General features: G+C 35.3%; 3 protein-coding genes and 1 long non-coding RNA gene across 4 annotated transcripts; all 4 read right to left on the bottom strand.

Moving 5' to 3' along the window:
• Positions 1 to 4642: 4642 nt before the first annotated feature.
• On the bottom strand, positions 4643 to 10807 carry LOC113502089 (peroxidase-like). Its single transcript, XM_026883469.1, has 13 exons — positions 10131 to 10807; positions 9732 to 9871; positions 9349 to 9513; positions 8742 to 8932; positions 8252 to 8461; positions 7980 to 8220; positions 7684 to 7828; positions 6983 to 7139; positions 6472 to 6706; positions 6310 to 6364; positions 6046 to 6266; positions 5550 to 5655; positions 4643 to 5283 (listed from the first exon to the last, which is right to left on the bottom strand). Exons 1-13 carry the CDS (start codon positions 10259 to 10261, stop codon positions 5121 to 5123), a joined length of 2160 nt encoding a protein of 719 aa, XP_026739270.1. The 5' UTR covers positions 10262 to 10807; the 3' UTR covers positions 4643 to 5120.
• Positions 10808 to 11937: 1130 nt separating this feature from the next.
• LOC113502025 lies at positions 11938 to 12790 on the bottom strand. Its single transcript, XR_003401330.1, has 2 exons — positions 12472 to 12790; positions 11938 to 12052 (listed from the first exon to the last, which is right to left on the bottom strand). It is a non-coding gene; the product is annotated as an uncharacterized LOC113502025 (long non-coding RNA).
• Positions 12791 to 13534: 744 nt separating this feature from the next.
• Positions 13535 to 15907, bottom strand: LOC113502088 (peroxidase-like). The gene is made up of 7 exons (XM_026883468.1): positions 15705 to 15907; positions 15376 to 15584; positions 14918 to 15071; positions 14561 to 14768; positions 14196 to 14221; positions 13918 to 14116; positions 13535 to 13644 (listed from the first exon to the last, which is right to left on the bottom strand). Exons 1-7 carry the CDS (start codon positions 15876 to 15878, stop codon positions 13535 to 13537), a joined length of 1080 nt encoding a protein of 359 aa, XP_026739269.1. The 5' UTR covers positions 15879 to 15907.
• A 147-nt stretch (positions 15908 to 16054) lies between these two features.
• Positions 16055 to 19008, bottom strand: LOC113502086 (peroxidase-like). Its single transcript, XM_026883467.1, has 5 exons — positions 18842 to 19008; positions 18481 to 18620; positions 17050 to 17274; positions 16566 to 16756; positions 16055 to 16277 (listed from the first exon to the last, which is right to left on the bottom strand). The coding sequence occupies exons 1-5, from the start codon at positions 19006 to 19008 to the stop codon at positions 16071 to 16073; spliced, it is 930 nt and encodes a 309-aa protein (XP_026739268.1). The 3' UTR covers positions 16055 to 16070.
• Between the last annotated feature and the right edge of the window lie 3130 nt (positions 19009 to 22138).

Genomic DNA, 22138 nt, shown 5'->3' with positions numbered 1-22138 from the left:
TGGGATATGGAAATCCGATTGTCAAGTGAGTTTGCAATTTTTCTAAAGTTGATTTGTCATGTGCAAATATCTTGTTGCACTTGGATGTCTAATCGCCAAAATAGTTTTTGCCTTGCAAAATGGTTGAATTAAGGGTTTTTGTTACTTTTGTAATAGTTGATAGGTTGTCGTACCAGTTTTCTGCACTAGACAAATGTAGCTTTTTGAACATTAGCTGCAGTAGCAGCTATTCAGGATAAACCATAACGAGGTAGACTAACAATATGAATAAATAATCATAACGAATTAATACTAAATAACTGGTTTTATTACCTGAATACAATAGTACACAAGGTGAATAAGACTTTTTCAATCTTAATTCTACTTCCGGACATGCAGGGTGCATTACGTAATACGTACATTATTCAGAACAGTAAACAGAAATCCAAAGAATGTTATATTAAAAGTTGTGTTTGCAGCTTATTGCACCACTAGCGACATGTTTAATTTAACAATGCAATAACTCGAAAATTGCACGCGGTCACTACAGACCGACGCGCGGCGAAGCGTTGGAGGGTTATGAATATTTTCGCAGTGTTTAACCGCAAACATGAACTCGACTTGAAAGGGTTATGGGTCAATGAACTATGAACTTCGGATGTGATATTTGAATGAGAAATCCGAGCTATTTAATTACATAAATTAAAATATATTTACGTTATCGGAATACTAAGTTGGTACCAAGGGTTGGTTGGTACCGAATGTGTACCAACTAGCTGATGACCAAATGTATGTGTTACTACTAGGTATTTGTTATGAAAGCCGACAGATATTTTTTCTTTGCAAGGGAACTCTGCTAACCAGCAAAATATTTCCTTTATAATATATATATATATATGATGAAAAATTATCCGTAAGGTGCGAAATGGACTCGTGGCAGTGAGGGTTTCATACAAATAGGTTGAAGAGATCAGAAGTTGGGTGCCAGTCAATTTGAGATTGTGGGTCCCAGATTTATGACCTGAGCAACCTACGCTTAGCCTCGATCTTTATTTTTAGGCGGCAGCAGAACCACATCATCTGGGATAATATCAACTTTCCATCTATCATTGTGCATTTATCACCATTGTGCTTGGTGACAGACGGACGGACTGACAACGGTGCCTCGGTCATAGGGTTCCGTTTTTACCCTTTGGATAAGTAAATAAGTTCCACATTTACATAAAGATTCGAAAACGTTAGAAAATTTAATATTCCATCAGCGTACGGTAAAATATTTTATTTTAATTTTCTATCCATAAATATTAAAAGTTCCGCTTATATAAATTCCCAGAGCGACAAACTTTCTAGGACTAAGCTTTAAAATATTATAGCGTGCTTAATCCTTACGTGCATCTGCGATTTCCGGCTAAGCCCATTAAAAAATAAACTAACTTAACTTTGCTGCTCCCCTCAATGTTAATCATTGGTTATAAGGGTGGTTTTGCTGTGTTTTTCTTCTTCTAAATGTTTCATTTGGCAAGCAAACTTTAGTTTGCGGTTTATCTAGACATAATTTGTCTGGCATAAGGTTGAATTTCACATGTTAAAGGTTTATATGCTTGTATAAACTTGTTGCACGCGACTTCAGTGTTGGTTTACTCCATTTTATTTTCACTTGCATGCATGGTTGAATGTATGTGGTTTTGTACTCGAAGTATTACGTAACAGGGAAATAAGAAAAAGTATGCAAAAGGTACTCTTTTTTGACTAATTCGATGATTGATTTACCAGGACATAGTTAGGCACAAATATAAAGTATTTTAACCAAGCTTATTGAATTTTGTGTATAAATTGTTACGCGTATTAATTGAGAAGGCCGAGATATTTTTAAATTAGCAGACAAAAGACAAATGCTGAAATGTTCAAGCAGCATACCCTTTAATCAAATTAATAAAGCGCAGCTTATTCAGTACGGGTATTTAAATTTTACTGCCCTAAATATTGAGTAAAACCTCCGTAACTCATCTAGAACTAGTGAAGCGCTTTGGGAAATCTTTGAAAACTATTTCGATATCTACTAGGAACCAGGGTCGATAGGTGTAAATAATGATATATGGGCAGCGCCGTGGGGCTCAATTAATATTGACTAGTGGCGCCCCCGGGAGGCTGCCGAGCTGCCTCGATGTGCCACGTATCTAAGGCTCGATAAAAATGTGAGCGGATAACTCTGGATTTATTTTAATTGTTCTAAGGGTATTATGTTTATTTCTATATGTGCATGTGCCGCAAAAAAAAACAGTGTATAATGTTCCATTATCTGGTGCGACTAGATTTTAGCATATTACTCAGATAAACACATTTGCAATCATGTAATTATATCGCGTCGCGGTCTTAAAGCACATCTTTCTCGTTGTTACTAACTTATTATTTACTACAATAATGTTTTAAACACTATTTTGTCATCACCATCTTAGTACTTAAATCTAAGTATTAAGTTTAATACTAACTAACGAGCTCCCTACCAAGACATGTGATCCAAGTGGAATATAAATTGATGTCTTGTTACACTCAATTTGCTGCGGATGCAACCCAAGCCGTCTCGAACATGATTCGGTTAGGGCAGCTCCGTACTCCCGAGAATTTCTCGCGCACCAGATATTACACATTACGAAATCACAAGTTTTCGCTGATATCGCTATACTTATATCACCTTCCTACATCATCAGCAACGCTCTACGATTATTAATTATAGGCAAGTCAAATATATGATTTCAACACAAGTTGTCGCAGATTTGGATCCTACCGAATGTTTCAGTATTATCCGTGGTTAAAAACAAGCAACATGTTTCTGAAGATTACATATTCTATTCGTATTCTGCAAACCTCGGTCCAATATATATCGCTGTTCAGACCAAGTTTCACTAAACACAATCAAATACTACGAAATGGTATTAACATGCTATCTTCCTACTTCCTACGTAGATTGTAGACCTCGCGTCTCTAGACCTTGGCAATTAGTGCAGTATCGTCTGCGGGTCTAATTAGACGCACTTGACGCGCCTCATCAGACGGCTTATACCGCTGATTATATGCACGTTGTACTCGCACTCAAGTCTCGCCTTGTAAATTGATGCTACAATTTAATTTAATGAAACGTGATCGTAATGGTAAGCGTGTTGCATGGCTTTCAATTATTTTGTTTTCCGTTTTTACAACCATCACATATCGACATATTTCTGAAATGTGGATGTCTAGCTAGTATTTCGAAAAGAAGTATGATACGGCTAGAATACTATGGTACGGTTGTTTTGATGAAAACGGATTTTCGTTATCACTACTTATTGCTTTATCTGGTTATAACTATCTGTAAAACCCAAGCGCTTTAACGAAATTACATTAGTGGAATATAAATTTTCTTTCTTCTTTCGTTAAAACGAGCTGCAACCATATCAATAAATATAGAAAGTAATGCTCTGAAAAGCTGACGACAAAACTATTGAAAATTGTGGAACCTTCGCTGTTCGATCGTAGTGCGAGCAATGTGTGCCTTGACACACATAACAGAAGATCTGATTTTCTGAAAAGCTTCCGTACCAGGAATTTTAAAATAAATTGAATTTGCATTAAAATTACCGGAAAATTTATACTGATTTGGAAAAATAAAGTCAAACCAAGATTGAAACGGATAAGAAATTCCGATTAAAGACTGTTTGATTTCGATTGTTTTCAACATGATTTAGCATATGTGTGACGTGCAGATTTCGTCGTCGTCACTTTAAATTTGAAAAAAAATATATTGCTCGTTTTTTCTCTCTTGTTTTTACTCTTCTGCAGTATCGCACTGTGATCTCGCTAAAGAGATTAGTTGGCAATCAATTTAAAACATTTTGTATGAATCGCTAATTGATAGTTCACTCAGAACCACCAGCTAATTAATAACGTAATCCAAAACACGTGTAAAATATTTAATGTCACTAGCGTTTGAACCTTTCGTTGCCTTCTGCATATTTTAAAATCGTTCAATAAAAGGTACTTTAATAGACGAAACGGGTACCCTTGATTTGGATAAATGCCTTATGGTTGTCTAAAATGTTGTATTAATACGCATGATATTTGAATGTCTAAGAAAAGTAAATATCAACAGTGGCACCTATAACGTAACCTTTATTCCATTGTATCCCACTCGAAAATTCTCGACCTTTAAAAACCCCAAATTAGTGCTAAAATGTAACCCAAACAACTCAACACACATTCTTAACAAAACCACAAAAACGTGGCTAAAATTTAAAAGGCCAGAGTTCACCCATTAAAGCGGTTTCAAACGCCTGTCTGATAACGCGCAGTATCTTGGCAACGCATTTCGTAAGCAGAAACAATATTAACCGAGGATCCAGTTTAATTTCCATAAGAAAATAAAAATGCCTGTTATTTGTCTCCGGCGGGATTTTTGTGGGGTAATACTAAGGGTGTCTCTTGCGCGGTTAAAGAGAGTTCAGAAGCAAGTCTGGTGACTGCGTCGAATTTAACGATTATTAACCAATTTTAAGCAGGTTCTCTTCCAATATATTTGGCATTGCCTCGCACAACCTTTATTAATACACCTAAGAACCTATTAGGAGACAAATGTTTAATAAACCTTCAGAGTTAATAATATAAACGTAACTAAAATCACACCCAACCAAAGACATACTAATAAGACGGGCATAGCATTAATTATGTAATAATTATAATAAATCAAATCGAGTGCTTTTCGACACCAACTCGATTGAACGTAACCTTAGTAGAAGTGGCGGAGCCCATAATCCTCAACTTATTATTCCTATTTGCATTTGAAGGGACGTGACTTCAGCAAAAGTTTTACCAGGAGGTGTTTCGACTGTCAGCACATTATTACAATTCTGATCCAGTTAACATAATAAATTTTCATATTCAACATCTTTTCAATGTATGATTATATTATATCTCTGTATACACATGTCCGAGAATTAAAAAAGAGACAGAATTTAATTAAGTTGATGCGGAATATTAGCTGAGTTTTTTCGTTTATTCACAGAGCTATTTTAACAATATATAGTTAAACAAAAACAAAACAATTTAAAATCCAACAATTGTAGTGCCGTTGCGTGCATACAATAATCGAAATCCGTTCATATTATTTGTTACTTCTTATAGTCGTAAAGTTGTCCACTCCAGGGTACATTGTATCCAGTACTCCAATAGTCTTCAGGCAGGTAGGGGTTTTTCTTTCCTTCGTAACATTTGGGGTCCACCCATTTCTGAAGATCTATACTGGGTATATGCTCGCATGGCGTTATTTTATTCCTGGAAGTTAATGGCGCTTGTTTAGTTTCCTTTGAAAAAATTCTAGGTCGTAGCTTAGTGGGAAAATAAGATCGTTTTCTTAATTGGTCAGCATATTAAATTTAATAACGAGAAAAGAGAATAGGATAATAAAATAGATTGTAATATGAAGTAAATACTTAGAAGTAAAAACAGTACTTTGAACATAAAACTTTTAGACATGGATTTAAATTTATTTTTCATTAATTAAAATGATCTTAATTGATTTGGAATTTTTGTTAACTTACTTTTTACTAACGTTAAGCATTGCTTTAGGCTGTATTTTTTCGACTCCATCACCGTTGTCGCACAGTATTCGGGCCATGCTTGCCTGCCTCACTTCGTTTAATTGAGCTGAAAAAAGTAAAACATTAAAACTGTGATTATTTAATGATGTAACGGTTTACTCACGCGTATTTATCGGGATAGCCCGACTAGTTTCGTCATTTAATAATGAATCATTCTCCCGATAGTTACTATTAAAATCAAAACTGTGAGCCTGGGTTTGGTGGTTTCACACTTTATGGAAATAATAATCCTACAAACTAATTTAATCTTATATTCTTCGACAGTGATTCCAAAATAATACACGACCAATGAATGTAAAATTTAAAGTAGGTAGCAACAAAACAGGTTGATACATATTTCATACGTATTTTGAGTACTAAGCAAATTATTTGTACAGCTTATTTTAAGTATGAACTTGATAAAAATAATTTATTTAAATGTATAAAAATAAATTACGTAATGTCAACGCCGCATGCGTGTCTCCGTGTTCGAAAAAGAATCGATCGGACTTTCTCCAATTGACAAGGTTTTCCACCATGATACAGAAGAGCGTAGGTCCCACCCAGGCCCCGTGCAGCAGCCGCTCGCTGTAGATTGCCACCATCAGCTCCATGTCATCCACCTCGTCGTCATATATACGACGGAGTTGTTCCACTTTCTGTAACACAAATACGTCACTGCATTTGTTGAATTCATTACGCTATACTTATATAGCTGTACCTTGGATATAAATAAGTGCCTGCCTCATTATTTTCAAGGTATGCTTCATTAGTTTCTGATCATATGATATGATAATGACTTGTGTTTTATGAGAAGCGAGTGTAGGAAACAAGTTATCAATACTACTTTTTAATTTTTTTTAAGTTTTAGTAACTATAATACTGTCATCATTATTTTTTTTGGAAATTTGACGGCCTGGTAGTAGGGATAAAAATGATCTGAAACATACATCAGCATATATGGCGTCTTCGAAATCTTTAAACTTGTGAGCGACGGGCATCCCGCAAATCTTCCTGTACTCGTTATAAGGAGGTAGTCCTTGGTCACGGCCTCTCATGATGTCGATAGCACTGAGGTCTGAGGCTGACTGGAGCTCTCCAAGGACACGTTCTGCAAGCTGCAATTTTGTGTGGTTTAAGGTATACAGTTTTGCAATTTAATGAAATTTCTTCTTCTTTTCTTTTTTAATACGATTAAATTAAAGAATTAAATCTTTATGTCGGTATACCTAACGACACCCAGACTCAGAACAAGCATTCATCGATCACACAAATGCTTTTTCAAAGCTGGGATCGAACCCGTGACACGATTCGCGTGGATTGTCGTCAACCAATTGGCTATCTGTGCTGTCAAACAAACAGGAACTATATCATCGCGTCGATGAGGAACTTACATCAGGCTCAATCGTGTAGTCAAACTTAGCGGCTCTTTGCCTGAAGGCGCCCTGTGTAAGATCTGCCTCCGTGTTGTTCACCTCGAGGATCCCGCTTCTAAACTCATCGTCCACTGTGGTTCGGGTTCCAAGGTATTTACCCTTTCGGCTGTATAGGCTGGGAACATAAAAGCCACTAGTAATCAAATTCCATTAAAAGCATTGTACTCTAAAATTAAAACGTGTTCTTGTAGGTTAGGAAAACAAAAGACCATTGAATTATTGTAAATGACCGATAAAGAACCTTTAACAATATGAGCAGTTTAACATAAAACATGTTTTCACTATGTTGTTTATGACTCTATACAAGTGCTTAGAATTATTATGACACATCATATCTCTCTGTCTTGTTATTACATAACCGAAACTCGTACTTTGTGGATTTTAAACTTCGTTTATCCTTTAGTCAGTAAAAATCTTAAGTGTGTATATTGTTATGTCATCTGAGTTATAAGAAGCTTTAGTTTAGGAACTTAGCCTATTTAGACGGAATAGCCCTTTGGCTATTCCGTCCTCATCTCTCTCCTATGCATAAGGCTGTACTCTCTAATTTTTTAATTTTACGTTACCATATCATAAATAATCTTCAATTTGTCTACCTGTGTTGCGAGGTTGGTTTTTTACAAATGTTCACTTAGTGATGTGATAGGATATCTACTCACTCAGTCCGTCCATCTTGGAAGGTGTGGAACCACCGCGTGCCGATCAGGTACTCGTGGTACACGCCTGGTTTGTGCCGCTCATCGAAATCGTTAACATATCCATTTGTTTCGTATAATACGCCTGTTTCTATTGCATTCTTACGACCTATTTTTCAAAAAATGCAAGTTTGATAACTGGTTGGAACTTTATCTTAAAAATGTAAGTGCTTTAAATACATTTAGTGTTTGAAGGAGCCGAGTCGGCTTTGAATTAAAAGTTAAACTAATTTAAAAATCACTATGGAATAAAGTCTTACCTAAAATGTCCGACATTAACTCGTAGTAAAGTATATACTGCCACTGAGCAATATTGATTTTTCGTGCAGTTTCAAACAGTTCTTGGTCATCCCAGCAAGGGTTGATCATTGCCAACTTGCGAGCCAGTCGATTATGTTCTCGATAGAACCACATCGCCGTCAAATATATTCCAGATAGTACATTCCCATCGTAGAAGTCACCTAGACATGTATAAATACATATATTGCATTTTATGGTGACAGACCATTAAATATTTTTAATAATAAGTTGTTGAGAATAATTGTTTACCAAACTCGTAGCACGCATTCTCTACCGGCCTCCTGTTGTTGATGCAGATGGCGGAGGTCCCTGGTGGACGTTCCACGCCATCTTTCATCTCAGACTTGAGCAGGCCTCCCTGGTATGTCCTAATCTGCCTCTCCCGAAGATCCGAGTATCCGTACACTATTGACAAGTCTTGTACCGGTGTTGGGAGGTTGTACTGTAAGAGATATTTGATATTCTGATAACACTTTGCATGGTAATATTTTTTTGTGATCATCATCAGCCCATTAAAAACACCCTTTTTATCTTAACCAGGAATAAAACCGGCATGGCGTCTGGCATACATATTTGTTATTTTCTTTAATTTAAAACTTTCGAAAGCATATTTAGCAAACAGACTGACATCTTTAAGTGTCATAATTAATGTTGTCTAAGGTGCCCAATTTTTAAAAAAATGTGCTTAGATCAAAGTTATTTAAATGCAATTGGTATCTTACTCGTTCAGCCGGAAGGCTATTAGGAATGCAGCCCATTTCCTGATAGGTTGAGAATCTCGTGAGGTTCATACACCTTATTCCAGTTCTTCGAAGGTAAGGGTCGTCTTGAGTCACGGGGATAGGGATGCACAAGGGGTTGACTCGGTTGGGTCGGTTGCCGAGGCAGCAGTCACTGACCACAGCGTAACGAACTGACAACACAAAAAAAATCTTAGCAGCGACACACCTTAAGCGAGAAATTCCATTCATTGTGTATGGAGTGATTTAAAATTTAAGAGATGATTTACAACCTTTCGCCCTTGAATATAGTATTTAATTACTTTAACAATATAAGATTACCAAGAGTAACTTTTTTCTATAAATGTTAATGCACTGAACCACTCACGCCATTTTATCGAAAGTTGCTATATAGAACCGGTCATGACGAACCGATGATTGCGTGAAACCTATGCCTATTGACTATTCATTGAAACTGTCGATTGTATCAATAATGTAATAATAATGTCATGATTTAATCATCTGTAAAGTGTCTTTCTCTTTCTCTGCCTTTTAGTTTCAAGAAAGTATTTTTTAGCACTTATCTATGTCCAAAAATTCTTTGACTTACGCAAAACTGTCAAATCTGCAACGTCGACGGTGGAAAAGACGAACACGTGAGTGGCCAAGGTGTTAAACTCGTGGTCTTCTGGAAAACCGTCACTAAGGATCTTGGTGCGGAGTAGGCGAGACGACGGCAGCTCCGAGCCGTTCATGGCTGGTCGCAAAGTGTTACCTGCAATGTGATCATGGAGTGCATGATAAGCATTATTTTTAAATTAAATTTGTTTATAAAATACTGAAATGATTCGTGGGTCTTAATTGGACTCTTTAGTTCTAGAAATGTGTCCATGGCCTCTTAAAATATTGGAAGGTGTACGGAATTATGACATATGACAAGTTTAGGTATTATTTTGTAATTCATATAGTAAATTGTCGTTGATAGTATCTTACCAAGGCCGAACTTGGCAGGCCTCATCCTCAGAAGCGGCGTGGGCGAACCTCCGCGGGACGGGTACTTGGGGTTGGTGCACGTGCCATCGATACGACGCCCCTCTTCCTTCTGGCATGGTTCCACTTTTATTGTGCATGGGCTGGTGGTAAATAGTATTGTCAAGTAAATGTCACTAATGGGGTGGTTGACATCAAAGATGTATTTTATATGCTCATAATCGGAATGTGGCGATTCGGCTTACCTGGTTCAATATTACAAATGCGCAAATGCATCTTTGTGAAAAAAACGGTATTTGGTTGTTAGGTGTTAAGAAAATGACAAAAGTGAATATGATTTTTTTTCCATATTTTCGCCGGTGATGATTAACATATCATATGCTTACAAAAAATAATACTTACCCGGTTAAATTCAACGATTGCAGTTGTTTATTCCTGTCATCTTTTATTGGTTTACCAAAATAAGCATCATAGATCACTTGGGATACCACAAATTGAAAAAGAAAAAGATAAAGCCCGAATTTAACGATCATTGCTGTCGGCAGCCAAGATTTCTATACATACATTACAGCGAAACAATTTGCTTATTTATGCCCTTCACGTAATAAAACTAATGAGTTTTAATTGTTTATTAGGCGTTTTCAGGCTTCAGGTTAAACACAACTGTAAGTAGGTTCGTTACACAAGATTTATGAGTCGTGTAGAACATAATAATCACAAAGCTACGGATTTTCAAATTTTAGGGTTCCGTAACCAAACGGTAAAAATTAGAACCCCATTGAATGAGGGTCCGCTGTCTGACCGTCTACTTGTCACCAGACTGTCTCATGCACCGTTAAAGCAAGACAATCTTTTTATGATTTTGTTTTACTATGTAGGCACTATCTTTAATGTCACGTGTCAGAATTTTTATGCTGAAAACGTAGATTATTATTATTAAAATTCTAATGTGATCGTTAGCATCAATTCACAAGATCGAATTTTACGTTTTTCAGTTAGTTAATAATATCCAACCAGTGTCCTACAAAATATTAATGGTTGCAGTGTCTAAAATAACAGTCAGTGAAAATACTCCGTGTCAACTTAATGCGAACACATAAACATAATTTATGATAAGGAAATACGAATACAACAACAAATAAATTAGTATTGTTGTCTAAATAACTGCTTAGAAAACAAAATAATAGTGTAAACGTGTGAAACCAACCTGTTTGCGAATCAGTAATCACTGTCTTCCGTTATTTTTGTCGAACAAAAACCTTCATTACAACAATACAGTACGTTGTTAGTTACATCATTATTGAACGAACGGAAACAATCAGTTTTAAATAAATTATCGTCAATTGCCCACTAATCATTCAAAAACGGAAAAGTTTTTTTTGTGTTTTATAAAGGAATAGTCTTCTTTTCTAATCGTGAACAATACCTATAGTGTATAAGTAAAAATAAGAGGGATGAAAATAAAAAAAATAACTCAATTTTACTAAAAGTCTTTTCGTTGTCTCTTCTTAGTGTAAACGTACGAAAAATACTGTTCAACAATTTCAAACTCACAGCCGAGTTTACAAGACCAAAAATAAAAATGAATAATAACTGTAATACTCATCACAATAATTTATTGAGGTTTTACACACATTTCATTAAATTTAACGGTATCCTTCGGACAACCACCATTGAATACAGACGACACGGGGCCCTGCTGTGGGTCTATTGATCCGTTATCCTGCAGCGGCGCTGAACTCTCGTAACCACTCGCCTTGCAATCCGTGGATACAAACAATACAATACAAATCAAGAAAACTTCGTACTTCATTTTAGAAGTATAATTGCAATGTAACGACTGTTCTCGCAGATAGTTCACGACAAAATAATCTTCGTTTGTACTGTTTTATGTTTTTGCTGCTATCCGCAGGCGTTAATTATAAGTAGCCATGTTTATGGCTCTTAAACAGTTATTAACCTTGAGCTTTTTTATGATTGTATAAATCACATGCTCTTGTAGATAAGTTAGATCTTAGTAACCTTGAGGTTCTACTAAAGTATTATTAAAAGCATTAAAGAAATTATTCTTCTTGTAGCAGATATTGTAAGTTATTTTTATTGTCTGAATAAGTCGGACACTAGATACGTTTATAACCCAAAAGTGGCACTTACTTGTATATTATATAGGAAACATTAAACAGAAGGGGTAGTAAAACCATGTTTTTTGTTTTCATTTTATTTTATTTACTGAGGTTGAAGAACTTGAACGTTGAAGACGATGGTGGTCTATCGGATGGATATCTTCAGTCGCTTTCCTGCTGCGACGGCAACCCATCACCTACCTGCATAAAATCCATGGATTTGCGTTAGAATATACGTCAAAAAACTGTATGGAAAAATATACTGCAGGTTATTTTAACTGATTGCAACTGATTTTTAAACTATTGTAATAACGAACCCACTATTATAACGTTGACGTTAGTTGGAAGGATAGTAATTGAAATGCTTAGCTTAATATAAACAAACGAACTATAATCAAAGTATCATTTTTCTTATACGTGCTCGTGTGGGTTCTTTTTTGTCCTTAAAATGGACACAATTTTACAAGTTACACACAATTTAAACCATGTCGAACTCTTGAAACAACTTTTCAGTGTCAAAGATTTAATCCCATCCAATGGCAACAAAAGTATTTGTATTGTGTAAACACACGCTTTCGAATATTGATGCGACCAATTATATTTTTTATTGTTATTCTTACAGAAAAATGAAATTCCTCTTTTATTGTTCCGCTGTGCAAACTTCGCCAACTCTTACTTTGTCTTCGGGACAACCTGCATTTAATACAGATTCTAACACTTCATCTTCTGTCCCCTGATAGTCTTGCGTCTCTGTAACTTCGTCTACTCGAACCTGATATGTTGACACTTCAACTTGTTGCGGGAAGCATTGGTTTTCAGTTACTAATATTGATATAGCAATGCAAACTACAGCAAACGTAAAATATTTCATGTTGACCGTTTTCCTCAAAGATCCGAATGGAATAATTTTGTACTGAGAATCCTTACTTATATTATATGTTTCGTAAGCAAGAACTGGTTTTTAATGCATATAAAAACTTGTTCGAGTCGATTAGGATTGATAAATTATCTTCCTCCCATGTTTCTACCGTCTATTTGGCCTTGATACTAACATAAGTATCGGAATAGTTAGTTCATTCGCCTTGAAGGATTATTTTGGCCTATAATTGGATTATTTACCAAAGCTGTTTTTTGTACATACATGCATAAAAATGGTTAACGACTTTATCATTATAAAAACACTTTATCATTAATTATAATGCCTGATATTAAGTATTTTAAATAAAAGTATTGGTTCCAAATTGTTTACTTGCAATGACTTACTTTTTATTCCTTATTTTTTTGAAACTCATTCATTTTAAACGACATTCTCTGCTCTCTTAGACACGATCTGTCTCTCCATTTATTTAGGTTTATACCTTTTATTTCATGACATGGTATTGGAAAGTTCCTGTAAATTTAAAATAAAAATTAGTCGGCTAAATCAAAGTGCCGTTCAAAATCCAAAAGTCAAAATAGGTAATACAAAATGAAAAATAACGTATACCAAATTTGTATGATCCTCGTCCCGGCTTCACAAATACAAATATTACAACAAACTCAATTCAGACTTCTTATTGGCCCGTTATCATATTTGGTAAAAATAATTTACGTACGATTTTAGGAAAACGGTAATTAAAACATTTTTCTTACACAATAGACAGAAAATCTTTACCTATTTGTTGCATTGTACAAAAAATATTCTTACCACGGTCCTTGTCTGAAAAACGCAGCTGGTTGTATTTTCTTGACGTTAACTCCATTGTCGCATATCACGCGTGCTATGCTTGTCTTCCGAATTTCTGTTAGTTGGGCTACAAAAAATTAAATTCGATCCTGGTTAGCTGAACACTGTTGTATGATATTGGAATTTGATATGCCTAAGTAATTAGTATTGATAGACCGATGACACCAGTTCAGGTACCCAAACGAGAATGTAGGAGGTTCCTACTAAGGTTAACTATTTTCTGAACTTGGGCTATGAAATGACATATACACGTATATTCGGCGATGAATGAAGAAGTTTTGAAAAGTGAGAAATGACATGTTTGCATTTTCGAATAATCATACAAATATAGATAGCTTACGGATTGTCAAAGCAGCTGGGAAGCCGCCATGTTCAAAGAAGAACTTGTCAGACTTTCTCCAGAGCAGCAAGTTATGCACCATGATGCAGTGCAGAGTAGGGCCTACGAATGTGCCTGGGACGAGACGCTCCACGTAGATGGCTACCATCAGCTCCATGTCGTCTACGTCTTCGTAAAAACGACTGAGGGTCTCCACTATCTAGAATTACAGGATTAGGGTGGTTATGTTAGGCAAAATATCTAACTATACACCTATGACTTTTACAACGCTGACTCACAAGTGCGCCGTAGTTGAAGTATATTCCTTAAATATACATACACCTACAGGGCCAAACATTTAAAATAATATCAAAGCATTTAAGGAAACGTGACAAAGCACAACACGGCGTGTAACGTTGACTCTATTCCAAAATTGGAATAGCTTTCAGTCCACCATTGACAAAACCAGTTATCTAGGTCAAAAGTATTAAGGGTTGTGTTGATGACATATTTGCTCTCAATACAACATTTTTTTAACTATAGCTCGTCTTTTTAAGCACATGTGCATGGAGTACATCTATGAATAAGTATTTTTGTTGAATAAATTTTAAAATAAACTCTGTAAAATCGTGGAAAAAAGAACCTATCGACTATAAAAATAAACCTATTGTAGTAAACAGCCCTGTATTACAACAAACACTTACATCTTTATTAATGGTATCGTAGAGGTCCTCCCACTTCTTGGCGGGCTTCAGTCCACAAAACTTTCGATACTCGTTGTATGGTGGAAAACCGGCGTCGCGGCCTCGCATTATGTCAATCGCGCTCAAGTCTGCAGCTACTTGCCATGGGCCAAATACACGTTCCGCCATCTGTAGTGAAATAAAAAAAAATACCAGTAAATGATGTCCTTTTTTTACTTTAATAATAACATGCATAACAATGTTTTAGGTGTTTAGGATCTTAATTAGAGCAAAATTTATGTGCACTGTGAAATATATTTTTAAATTAGAATAATTACATCATTAGTTATGATCTGATCAAACTCATTAGCTGGTTGAATTAAGTGTCCCTCTGTCAGCTCAAGCTCAGTAGAGTTGTCAGCCAGGAGCGAACTCCTTAATAGAAAGTCAGCTATTGCTACTGACCCCCGGTACTCGCCATTGTGATAATAACTGATATGGAAGAATAACATTTGCGTTATAATCAGATTAACACTTTCTTTAGGGAGTAATTATAAAACGATAAAATGGATTTGCCATGAAAATCTGTTATACAAAACATTTATTCCTGAAACTCCTAAGTATTCAACTTTGCTGGTGTTAAGTTTAAAAAGATAGGGTAGTAGCGTCAGTAAAGGTATCATTGCATTTTTTTTACTTAGTTATATTTATACTTTCTTTTATGAGGGGCATTAACAAGTTTAGATAAGCAAAAATAATTGTTTACGAGTGCAAAATAAAATCATGGAAAGCTTACTCCATTTTTTCAGGTTGGAACGTATGGAACCACCGGGTGCCGACAATGTACTCCCGTATCACTCCTGGCTCTTGTTGAGGATCAAAGTCATTAACGTAGCCGTCAGTTTGGTATATTATACCTTTTTCTAATGAATATTGCCGACCTGGAATCTCAAATTGTCGCTTTATTGATTGTGGGACTTGTTTTAAATATTGAATTGCATGCAGCTACGTTAAGTAAACTACGAAGAGCAGTAAAAACTAGTGATACCAATGGTTTTTGGCCACTGAAGTAGACCAGAGCTTTAGTTTTTGCAATTCTATCTATTGTCTTTCTTTTTGTCTTACATATAATTGAGTTTTTTTACCAAGTATCTCTGGCATAAGTTCATAGTAGATGATATATTGCCACTGCGCTATACTGATCTGCCTTGCTTTCTGGAAAAGTGTTTCGTCATCCCAGCAAGGGTTTATCTTTGCCAACCGTCGTGCAATTCTGTTATGCTCTCTGAAGAACCACATTGTTGGTATATACTTCGTGGGCAGAAGATTGGATTGTAACTCGTCACCTGTTGAGTTCAGAGGATTTTAATTGTTTTTATGACATAGTTCGCTGTTAACTTATCTTCTAGATGTATTTCTGAGATAGATACAATCATTTGCATAAAGGCTCTAATTGAACATTTAAATTATTCAGACCTTATATAACTATAGTCATGATTGGGACCTACCGAAATTGTAGCAGACTGTTTCATTTGGTCTGTTATCGAGGCAAAACGGGCTTTGTCCAGCCGGCACTTCTCGACCTCCTTCCATCCTGAACGCGAGCAAACCGCTGTGGTTGGCTCTTATTGCATTGGTCCGTTCTTCTGTGTTACCGTATATCAACGATAAGTCTGGTAATGGTGTAACTGAAGAGAACTGAAAATAAATTTGTTTACATACTGCTGGACTCCATTTGTTTCACAGGGTCCCGTTTCGCAAAAGATAGAATTTCGTTAAATCGTGACCTACTTTATAAGTTTGAATATAAATAGTAAAGATTAAACGAAATTTCTCCTATGCATCTATCTAGCTATCGCTTTATTTAAATCAGCTCAGTTATTTCGAAGATGAGCCGGAATGATATCATAAACAGATAACTTTTTATTGGCTTCATTTTACACTTGCTGGCTTTATTTAACTTGTTAAATGTTCAAGCTTACTCACTCTTTCAGCCGGCATGGAGTTCGGAAGACACCCCATTTCTTGGAATGTAATAACTCTGCTAACGTTGAGGCACCTGATGCCGGTCATCCGATGTTGAGGATCATCTGCAGGGACGGGGATCGGGATACACACGGGATTCTCACGGCTTGGAGTGTTGTTCGGGCAACAGTCAATTTCTTGGATGATCCTGACTGTAATATAATGTTCTCATAGTGAGTATTTTCTAAGAAATTACATTTTTTAAATCTTGTAAACTAACACTGATATTTTCTGTGGCAAATTATAATAGCATTAAAATGGTAATAGCAACTTTATAACTTTGGTATTGTTTTTTATGTAAATTTATTTAGATTTATTTTCAAAACTAGGTATAAGGCAAACGAGCATGAGGATCGCTGATTTTAAGCGATAACCACTGCTTATATAAAAATAAAGATTAGTAAAGCAAGTTTAGGGTAGGTTATATTATAAAACAGCAACTTACTCAAATAAAGTAAATCAGTACTGTCAACGCCGACAGTAACTTGGAAGTGCGGTGCTAAGGTGGAGAAATGGTGGCTTGTGATGTGACCTTGCCCGATAAGAGCGGTCCTTAGAGCTCGAGCTGAAGGCAGCTCCGACCCATCTCTCGCTGGTCTCAGCGAATTGCCTGAATTTGAGTTAGTAAAATATATTGAACACTTTGGGCATTTAATATCTAAGGAGTACGGATGGATAAATTATAATAAAAAAAAGGATTTGCGGAGTGCGGACTCCACTAGCACGTCAACTCACGGTTAAACCGTCTAAAACTAGTAAAAACAAGTAAAAATGGTGCGATATTAAATAAATAAATAAAGACTTATCTATACTAATATATACTATATATACTAATATATAAAGCTGAAGAGTTTGTTTGTTTGTTTGTTTGTTTGAACGCGATAATCTCAGGAACTACTGGTCCAAATTGAAAAAATATTTTTTTGTTAAATAGACCATTCATCGAGGAAGGCTTTAGGCTATAAATCATCACGCTGCGACTAATGGGAGCGAAGATAGAATGGAAAATGTGAAAAAAACAGGGCAGGTATAAATCATAATTTATATCTTCTACCCACGGGGACGAAGTCGCGGGCAACAGCTAGTTATATTTATATTTTAGATCCGTCTTACGAAAGTTACTATGAATAATAACTAGTTTTGAAATGATCTCTTATGATAGAATTCCTCTCGTTTATCATTAAAAATATTGGGCTTTGAAATAGTTTGCTTGGCATTTGACAGTAAGAAGCCGCATTGTCTGCCATATGATGTGGTGAACCCCTACGAATTCGCCATTTCTATTTGAACCTAGGTATATGTTAGTTAATAAAAAAACTTTTTAGACAACCCAGTTGATACGTAGTAACTAGCAGGGCCGGATCTAGAGGCCCAGGGGCCTCGAGGCCTCGAGGCAACAAAGAAGTGGGGGTCCCCTTGGTTCAAGTTATTTTCATTCAGTGAAAAATTTATTGAGCTTTCTTTTAGATGCATAGTGTCAATAATGTGGGCTTCTACCGTGGTTTCATTTTTTTTTTTATTTCATCGGGAGTGCTGGGCCCCTAGTCATAGTGGTGGGCCCCTGGTCATAGTGGCCCCTAGGCACTGGCCTAAAGTGGATAATTCGGCACTGGTAAATAGATGTATTTTATAATCCGCTTTACGATTTTTAGAAGAAAATGAAAGTCTCTACCAACCGAGGCTCTCGTTTGGTATCTGGATTTAATTTCAGAGGTGTTACAAGTTTAACTTGTCTCTTTGTATGTCTGTGGCATCATAGCTCTCGAATGGATTGAGCAATTTAGGCAGGATTCCAAGCCACGATTTGCAACTTATATAAACTTTCTAATTTCTCCAACAAACTAGTGTTAGCGCATCGTTCATTGTCACAAAGTACCTGGTCCAAACTTTGGCGGCAGAAGCCTAGGGAACGGGTTCTTTGCGGCACCTCGAGAAGGGTACTTGGGGTTGCTGCAGGTACCATCAGCGCGACGACCCTCGTTTTTGTTGCAAGGCTTCACAGCTACTGTGCATAGACTGAAAAATAAATTAATGGGACATAAAAATGAAAAGAATTTCAACGTCTACTTGGCAAAAGTCTTCTTATTCGATGAGCGAAACTTATTATTAATTGGTAATTGTCAAAAAAAGACCACCAACACAGAGTTAAAGGTTAAAGGTAATACAGTTTTATAGTTACAATTTTTTAAACAATTAATGCACAAAAAAAATATTATTGATATAATGTTATTACTTACGCAGTCACATTCGTACCGCTTTCTAAGAAATTTCGCCTTCTAGTTGTAATTGGTTCCCCAAAGTATGAGTCATATATTACTCTCTCCACCTCCTGGCTGCTCTCTTCTGCTGGTGCACCCACAAAACATAGGATTACGAAAACCAGTAATATATTGGTACGATCCATTGTTCCACTTGATACGGTAGTATTATTATAAAATATTTAATAATTCATTTGATGATGCAAACGGGAATTTTAATTATTAAATGAGAAAATTTAACATCTGCTGTAGGCTATATGAAAGGTACCAAACCACTTTCTTTTTATTAAGATATGTAATTTCAGACAAGCGCGATAATACTATTGTATTTGGCGTGTGAAATTCAAAATGAATATAATAAAATATGTAATTCCGAGCCGGAGCGGGGCTTATAAATACTTTGATTGGCCTTAATAAGGTAGAATTAATTTAAATACTTTGTTTTGCTAGGTATTACCAGCGGTTTTCATCGGTATTTTTTATATAATATTTTTCTCACTTATAGCTCTAAACAAAACAGATTTTATCATGGTATTCAGACAACTAGTAAGTAGGTATGCATATTTATTTTGAATTCATACTTATATAGCACCAGGACTAGAAACAAATAGCAATGCTTGTTGATCCGGGTTTAGATCTTTTGTCCATACGTCTGTTACAAGGCTGCATCTCATGAACAGTGATTGGTAGGCCGTTGCTTTTTTACAGATAATGTATTTCTTGTAAAAAAATAAAACCTGCACGGATAGCCCAGTGGTGAGGGTCACTACGAAAATCCCATTTTTATAGTTTGTCTGGGTGTCTTAAATGTGTGCATGTGAATATAATATGCTTGTGAAAGCCCATCGTATCATTTGAATACTATAAACCTTACTTTCAATTTTTCATTAAATTAAAAAACAACTTACTTTACAAAAACACGTTGAATAGTTTAGGTGTTTTTTTCAGTTCAACTAATATGTTTAATAAAACACGAAATTTGATTCGGTCGGTTTTATTGTTATCACTGTACAAGTAAATGTGTCGTCACACAAGATTACAACATACTGTATTATCCATATTTTTCTCTTGTTTAGACAAAAGAAAAAATAAGTCTGCGATGTATTTTACTAGACTTTTTTAGGCAAATACCCATGTATGTTCTTCTGATCTCAATATATTAAATTTGAATGCACCTATGAGTTTTCTATATTATTAATTATTGCGTGTCTATGCATAGTAAGGATTTACTTATTATATTAACTTTTATTCCTTTAGTTTTGATTGATGATCAATGCAATTTTTTTATATCCTTTATATTATAAAGGATATCACGCATTATCCTATTCAATTTAATATAAAGTAAATAAAATATGTGGTTTTATGATATTTTTTTTCCCTTTAACCAATCACATTAGCACAAAAATTTCTCATTACAAGTCTCATTCTAAGTTTGTATTTTAAGCATGATGCAACTGATAAACACAATGTATACGTTGTATGGATAAATTTCCATGTGATAGTACGTACAACGGAAATGAAATAATCCATGTCCATGCATGCAGGATCAGTAAGTGTACTGCCGTTTGTAGTTACACATCTCATTAACTGTGACAGATGGACAGATACCACTTTCAAAGAAGATGCATTTTTCTAGCAGTAAAATAAAAATGAAATGTCGTGGTCGGTACGATCATAAATGGGAATTCCAATATCTGGCTGAACTTTTCATAATGTGGATAAAAAGGAATTACATGATTTTTACGACCGAGACATCCCAAAAAATCTTTAGAACCTAACCGCCAAAAAATGCATTTAAATAGTTTTCTGTGTTTTATTACGATAACTTCGACAATCTGCAGCAGTGGAAACTGATTTTTTTTTTATAAAAAGACTTCTCGTAAATGGCAAGAGTTATTATATGTTTTTTTTATATTTCAATTAATTATGGGATAAACATAAATAATCGTAAAATCATAATTAATACGTTGTGGCTGTAGCATTTATTACTGCTATTAGTTTTCTATGTAAATATTTAAACTGTTTCACTTGTTCCATCGTTTTGCCGCAATAATTTGTTGTTGGTGTTTGTAAGTAAAAACTTTTCATTTGTATTTGTTTTCATTGTTTATCTTTAAAGTGTCTTAAGTAGTTTTCTTAGGTCCTGTCTATTATATTCCGGGCAGCCATGTCGACTGCAACTGTAATATTTTCTTATGGATATTCATTAGTACTTATGTTACTACTTCCTTAAATTGTTAAAAACTAAAGAAGACAAAACACATCCTTTTCTTTGCTGTATTTTTTTAACACTTTCGAAGAATATACCAATACTTAAAAAACTTTAATAAATAATACGATGGACTGGAATATAATAATGGAAATTATGAACGGTCTCCCAAAAATCAACACCAAGTCGAATAAGGATGACCGATTAGATTTTATTTTTCGTAGCTGAAGCCTATCTCCATACACATCTACATCACGGTGACTAAATAGTATGTTGTTAAGTCAACGTTAAACAATAAGTCGGAATATATTCAGTTTGTTTTGTTACATTAAAATTAATAACCAATGTTTACACCAAATTATGAATGTATAAAAACACTGAATTTACGGATTATTGCTTACGGATACTAATAATCCTGCAGGAAATAGTAGCTTTTTGAATCATCCTTAAAACTATTAAAAATCCTAAAATACATGAAATCAGCAATACGCTAGCTAATAATTTATCGTTAATAACATCAAAACAGTCAAATTTCAACGTGAGTATAAGTGTAAATTAATTACCTTGCTGATCATTAACACCATATCGCCGATGAAAGGACTAATAAAACGGACTTTATGTCTTCGTATTCGCTTCATCAATTGATCATAAAACCTGAAAAACTCTAATACCGATGTTCAGAATAGATGTATTCGCTGCATTAATTTAACGAAAACTTCGAATATAGCATATTCATATGGTATTATTGAATTGCTGTCTCAATTGAGAAAGAATAGTAAGATGCCTGCCATGGTAGGTACATTTAACAATAAAGTTGAGAAAAAGCGATGATGACGAATGGCGTAATCCGTTTGTCATCATGGGGTTTTTACAGTCAAGGCAAATGTGCTAATACACCTACACTTAAAGCAAGATTTGTTGAATATAACCGAACAAGTGCGAGTCGGACTCACTACACTGAGGGTTCCGTACAGATAAGTCAGAAAAACAATTGTTAAAGGTAAATAATCACCTATAAAAAATTGTTATAGCGCCAACAGGGATTGTATCACCTGTGAATTATTTAG

Source organism: Trichoplusia ni, chromosome 16, assembly GCF_003590095.1.
Source record: "Trichoplusia ni isolate ovarian cell line Hi5 chromosome 16, tn1, whole genome shotgun sequence".
In the NCBI taxonomy this organism is placed as follows: domain Eukaryota; kingdom Metazoa; phylum Arthropoda; class Insecta; order Lepidoptera; family Noctuidae; genus Trichoplusia; species Trichoplusia ni.
Note: the sequence above shows the minus strand (reverse complement) of the source record. Positions and strands in the feature narration are given on the sequence as shown.